Source organism: Ailuropoda melanoleuca, chromosome 12 (genome assembly GCF_002007445.2).
Source record: "Ailuropoda melanoleuca isolate Jingjing chromosome 12, ASM200744v2, whole genome shotgun sequence".
Lineage (NCBI taxonomy): Eukaryota > Metazoa > Chordata > Mammalia > Carnivora > Ursidae > Ailuropoda > Ailuropoda melanoleuca.
The window spans coordinates 63,908,148-63,914,286 of NC_048229.1; the positions used below are offsets into that span (position 1 = coordinate 63,908,148).

At 54.7% G+C, this 6,139-nt stretch overlaps 1 protein-coding gene across 1 annotated transcript; it reads left to right on the plus strand.

The window, feature by feature from the left end:
- The first annotated feature begins 45 nt into the window (after window positions 1-45).
- Window positions 46-1,051, plus strand: LOC117795171 (tRNA-dihydrouridine(20) synthase [NAD(P)+]-like). The gene is made up of 2 exons (XM_034638496.1): window positions 46-216; window positions 467-1,051. Exons 1-2 carry the CDS (start codon window positions 104-106, stop codon window positions 702-704), a joined length of 351 nt encoding a protein of 116 aa, XP_034494387.1. The 5' UTR covers window positions 46-103; the 3' UTR covers window positions 705-1,051.
- Window positions 1,052-6,139: the final 5,088 nt, after the last annotated feature.

Below are 6,139 nucleotides of genomic sequence, written 5' to 3' on the forward strand. Positions count from 1 at the left end.
GATACGGGTAGCCTTCATTTAACTTAGGTGGGAAGTACTTCCCTTTTTCTATTTTCCACGTGATTCTGGCCGGTGAGCCCCAGGGCTCATTCCTCTGGCCTCCATGCAGCCATCTGTATTTCCTTTCCTCTCTTTGCACCAGGTTCAGCGCCCCCTGGATCGCCTCTTCTGCTCTGTTGTGACTGTTGCTGAGCAAAAGTACCAGTCCACCTTGTGGTGAGTTTCCTCATCAGTGGGGGGGGAGGGGGGGCGGAGCTTGGGATGAAGGGCCTCAACCCAGCTTTGGCCGAGGAGGGTTTGGGGAGGGTGGTGTACCTGGGCAGTGGCATCCCCAGGCAATGACCCCCTTCCTCAGTTTTGTTAGAATCTTTGCCAAGGGTGTATAGAGTCAGGCCTTTCCAGCTTCTTGTCCTGCAACCAGCCTGCCCATCTACCTGCCTTATTGTCCCATGCCTCGTCTGCCCAGGGACAAGTCTAAGAAATTGGCGGAGCAGGCTGCGGCCATTGTCTGTCTGCGGAGCCGGGGCCTCCCTGAGGGTCACCTGGGTGAGGAGAGCCCCTCCTGGCACAAGCGCAAGCGGGAGGCCACTGACCAAGACCCTGGGGGTCCCAGAGCTCAGGAGCAAGCGGTGCCTGGGGAGCTGTGCAAGAAGCTCTTTGTGGCCTTGGGAAGTGGTGAAGAGAGCCCCCGGGAAGGCTGGTGACCATTGTCCCTACCTTGGTCAGCAGCTTCAGGAGCCTGGCCATAAGATGTCTGTGGGTGCCGAGCATGAACCAGACGCCATTGGACAATTCTCTGACTGTTCCTGGCAGGAGTTAAGAGGTCCTGACCTGGGGCATCAGCCTGGAGCACAGGCTAAATGGTACCTAGGGTGCACATCTCCCTTGGTGGGTCTGAGTAGCAAGGCCAAGTTCCCAGTGACCTCATATTTTCTTTGAAAACAGGAGCTTTTCAGGTGGCACCTTCTCAACCTGACATTGGTACAGTGCAATAAAGATCCCCCCACCCTTACCCATGGCTGGCTGCTTTAGCCTTGGGCATCTTCACACACAGACTCATGGCCTGGCATAATTATTTTACTCCCACTCTCTATGCACAGCTAGAGCTCCCTAAAGCATATCCTTATGGGTCTGGGTGGAAGTGGGAGATGGGGTATCATCTTTAACACTCACAGGACTTGGGCTGAGCCAGGAAGGCCCAAGAAGCCCATTCTACTGATGGCAAATCTGAGGTACTGCCCATCAATTAACTTTCGTGATGAGAGGTGCTATAGAATCTGGGGAACAGTTAGGGTATCTGGTGCTCCAGGAAGGGACCAGCTCAGGTGAGTGTGGGGGTCCTGGGTTTGACCCCCAGGTGACTGAAGCCCAGACCTGATGAGGTCTCTGCTCCAGACAGGGAACACTGAGGATACATGCTGCTGATGCCAGCAGTTTGGGGCCCTTAAAATTGCCCACCCACACCACTGCCAGCCACCAGCCCCCACTATCCCACTTGGGCCGGAAGGAAGTGGCAGATTCTCTTTAATTTCCTCTTGGCAGTGAGAAGCAAACAAAGGGCTACCACATCTCATGGGGCCTCCCCCTCTTACTGGGAGGGGCATTCTGACCAAAGGTCCCTGCCCTGCACCACCCCCGCTTCCTCCACTGTAAACATGCTACTTCTCCTCCCCTTTTCCAAGTTCTGTGGGGAGGGGCATTCCCCTCCAGGCCAAGGCCATGTTTCTCTCATATCCCTGGGGTCAGGCCCCTATGCCAGCCAGCCCCCGAGGGCCTCGGTGGCCTGAGTCAAAGATCAGGCAGGTGAGGCCTCAGTCTCAGTCCCGGGAGTCACCCCTCTCTGCACACTTGTTCTGTATGCAGATAAGGATACTGCACTACAGCCGCCTCCCAGAGCCCATTGCTGTCTGACCTTGGGCAAGTCACTTCTAGTTCTCTTTGGGCCTGAGGGCCCTCTTCTGAGAGGGAGATCAGCTGCTCTCTGCTTGTAGGAGGCTGGCTGGAGGATAAATAGGCCTGTGATAGGGCACTGTGGGGCTAATGGGGTCACTCCATGCTGGGGCTGCCCTAGCTTCCTAGACTAGTGCTCTAAGAGAAGGGACCCCACCCGGGAGACAGATGAGGCTTGGTCCAGTCTCAGCATCAGGCTTTAGGCACGATATCTTTCTGATTTTTCTCACAAAAACTGTCTTAGTTAAAATGCCCCCTTTGTCTTTCCCCATATCCCAACTGGAGAAGGGCAGAGATTCCCCAGTGGACCCCCGGGCACCCTGACCTAGTCAGAGCTTGTGGAAGGACCCTGTGGTGGCCAAATATCAAGTCTTAAGATCCACTTCTGTGGGGTTGGGCTGTACCCTCAGGCCTCTTCTCCCACCAGTGTATTTTCCCTGGGGAAGCCCCTTCTCTGGTGGGGTCAGGTTTATTTCTGGGCTATGGGGAAGGAGAGGCAGGGGTGGAGGTCAGCTGTTAAGAAAGAGGCTGGAAAGAAAAAAAGAGGCTGGAGTATGGGAACTTAGAGGGCCCAGGAAAAGCACTGGGGAGAGGGTCATTCACAGGGGAGCAGGTGGGGAGGGGCTCACGTGTGTTCCATAACTGAGGTTATCTGGCAAAGATCCCAGGATATGTTGGCTCTCAAATGGTCTCTCACGTTAGCATACCTCAGGATGCCTGCCTTGGTCTCAGAGTGACCTGCCCAAGTCTGGGACTAACTGGCAAGGCCCAGTCAGGTTTGAAAGCTCCAATCATTGTTCTCACTATGCCCACCTTAAACTCAGGCCACTTAGATGCCCAAGCCCCTTGTGGACTAGTGTCCACAACATTTATTCATCCATTCCAGCCACCTAGACTGAGGACTTCCTCTTAGCTCATCACATTTTGGGGACACATGGTTTTGAGCATGACAGGGAGGGATGAGTAAAGCTGAAGGGGGTGGTACATCTTCTGAAGGCCACACAGCAAGAAGACTGGGCTTTGTGCAAAGATAAGTGGGGAATCTCTTAACCCTGCGCACTTAGTTCCTTCCAGGTGTCAGTCCTGCTCAGAACTCTCCTGTGGCTCTCCACTGCCCTCTGGATCAAGTCCAAACTCCTCACCCTAGTATCTGAGGACAAAGTGCTGACTCTGTCTTCTCAGCACCCTGTGCTGACCTCAGCAACCAACTTTATTCAGTTGTAGTTGGCCGGTATTGCCTCTGCCCAGATTGGGAGCTGCTCAAGGGCAGTTCTTATGTCCCTTACAGCCAGCCTTGGAGTGGGGGTGTGGGGAGCACGGACAAAAGAAGAATCAGACAAGCTTGTTGAATGGGATATGTGGCATGGAAAGAAAGAACTTTTCTAAACCCTGACTTTCCTCTAAGACTCCTGTTTCCTCTAATGTGGAACAAAAGGGGCTGGGCTAAGCTAAGCTATACCATCCCACAGGAGAGTCTTCAACATTGGGGGAGCTCAGGGCCAGGCCTGTAGCAGCTGATGAAAGTAATGGCTTTCCCTAAATTTCAGGCCTGGCTCGCATTCACACAGGAGGGAAGGCGGGTAGACAGGGACCCATATATTCCTTGTCCACCAGTCTGGAGTCCTATCTACTGCAGTAGTCCCTTGGCCTCCTGGTTTCACAGGGCTCTCAGAAGGCTGGAGGCAGGTCAGATGGCCTCCTGCCATCTACAAGAGCTTTCAAGCTGGCCTAGGAAGAGCTGGTAGAGGATGTCCTGGCTGAGGAAAAGGGGTGGAAAGAGTTCATGTATCGGTGTGTGTGAGTGGGGCAGGCCTTGGTTCCAGCCTGCAGAGCTCTTAACCGTTGCTGCCTTTCTGACAAAGGTGGTAACACACTTCCTGCATTCAGTGCCCACCGTGGCTCCAGCCCTTACCAATCCAGGTTAGAGTTCTCAGTTTCCTCCAGACCAGAAACCTTCCCAAGACACAACCCCTTCTAAGTGCTCTCCAGCTGCACAGTGGCTGGGGAACACAGAAGAATTGCACAAATGCACAGATGGATGCATTTAGTGCATGAGTGAATTTTTCAAGCCATCTCCAGCTTCTGTGTGTGGTCCCTTCCCAGTGGTGGGGCTTACAGGTCCAGGATCTCCCTCTCGCATCCCCCCTGGCCTGGCTAGTTGAGCCCCTGGTTTGGAGGGCAGAGGGGATAGATAAAGATCCATTTTCTCAATCTAGATGATAAACTAGGAAGTATGTTGGGGGGAGGTCTAGGCAGGGGGACGACAACACATCCTGAAATTGCTCATTAGGAGGATGTTTCACCCACACAATGCTGTTTGCTCCCTCTCTTTGACCCCTATTATTTTCTTCTTTCCCTAATCTCCCCCTCCCCCAGAATTCTGAATATGTAAGTTCCTTGCTCTAAATCCTTCCATGGCTCCCTACTGCCCTCAGGGTAAAGTCTAGATACTTTGCAGTGGCCTATAGCAGCACTCTGCCCATTCATCTGGCCTTACCTTTGGCTTCTGCTCACTGCAGGTGCTTTTTGATTTCTATGTTTTTGGAAGTCTATTCTCTGCGTGGAATCATCTTCCTCCCCTCTCAGCCATCTTTCCAATTCCTGCTTAGTCCTGTGGAGGCCCTGCAACCCCAGGGGATTGTGAACCTTTCTGGAGATCCTGGCACATCCCTAATCTCTTCGTACAGTGATTACAGACTTGCTGGCCTCCTCTCCCCAACCCCTGAAGGGAGACTACTTTTATCTCTGCTTCCCTAGGTCCAGCTCAGGTATGTGTACAGAGCACTGGGCAGGAAAAATTTTCCGACCTCAGGGATGAACCAATCCAGATGAACATCTCATCTGCTCTGGACATTACCTGTCCTCCTGACCGCCTTCCCTAGGGCTCCCTGGTAGCTCAGGTATCAGTCCATATATTGAGACCTTTCTACAAAGCATTCCACTTTGTCCTCTTTGCCTTTTTATGGGTGAGTGCCTCGGCCCCTGCACCTGCACCCAAGCCTCTGAGACCTAGTGCCCTGGGTTCCAACAGCAACTTGCTTCTAGAAATACTATGCCCTGTGGGGCCTGGAGCTAGGGAAGTAGGTCACTGCTACTTCTTCCAGCTCCCGGCCCACCCTCCGTCTTGAAGGAGCCCTAAGTAAACAAACCAGGCTCAGCGTCCCCTGGCACAGCCTCTACCCCAGACCTGGGAGGAGGCGTCCTGGGTCCCAAGGGGGAACAGACACGCTGGGGAGGGACCGAGAGCGAAAAACAGTTCTTCAGACACCGTGTCACTTCCTCTCCATTAACAACCACAAAGTTTGGGTGGCGGGCCCTCCCGCTTTCACGGGTGTGCACCGGGATGCTGAGGTCACCGAGCCCGTGGGTGGTGCGAGTTCACGACGGGCTTTTTGGTTCAATCGGCTTCGACTTCCAGCAATGGACCGACCTTGCCCGTGGGGCTTTGCCGAGGCCTCGAATGCACCGGCTGTCCTCCAGAGAGCAGCTGCCAGCTCGTCGGGACAGCTCCGCCCCGCAGGAGTGGGTCTGCATTGTTGAGGAGCTGAGACTCGGGAATCCTCACGCTGCTCCGGTCTCCGGCTCCGCCCCAACCTAGCTGGAGGCTCGGCCCGGCCCTGCCTTCCCTAGGCTCCGCCATTAGGGTTGGGGTGGAGGGATGAGCGTGTGAGTGGCGTTCACGTAACCCTCCCCGGCCCTGACACCTTCCTGAAACCCAGCCATCAGAGCAACATTTCAGCCGCCCGTCACCAGAGCCATAACCCCACTCGACGTGAGCTCTGCCCAATAAGAAAAGGGATCTTCGATTGGCGGGCAGATCGGATTGCGCTCAATCCAATTACAGAACCCTGGTTTAGAAGTTGAGAGAATAGCGGCCGAACTACAACTCCCAAGAGTTAGTGGGCCTATCCAACGCTCCTTGTGCACGTGACTTCCTTCTCCCAGAGAGGGAATCACGCGGTAGGCCGGTGAGGGGGGCGGAGCCATTGGGCTAGCAGGGGCTCCAGGGCCTATGGGCAGCACGGTCGGATGGGCGCGCAGTAGGGGGCGGGGTTAGGCGTGCTACACGGCGCGGCAGCGCGGCGGCGGCGGCGGCTGTTGGGGGGCGGGGAATATTGGCTAAGGCGACAGTGGCGGCTGCGGGGCCTTTTTTTTTTTTTTTTTTTTTTGCAGCCAGCTTTCGAGTTTG

Bases quoted from the DNA above. Each gene is read 5' to 3' on its own strand.
- LOC117795171 (XM_034638496.1), top strand. From the start codon at position 104: ATGCAGCCATCTGTATTTCCTTTCCTCTCTTTGCACCAGGTTCAGCGC. The intron at 217-466 runs GTGAGTTTCCTC...TCGTCTGCCCAG, and splicing joins AAGTACCAGTCCACCTTGTG to GGACAAGTCTAAGAAATTGG.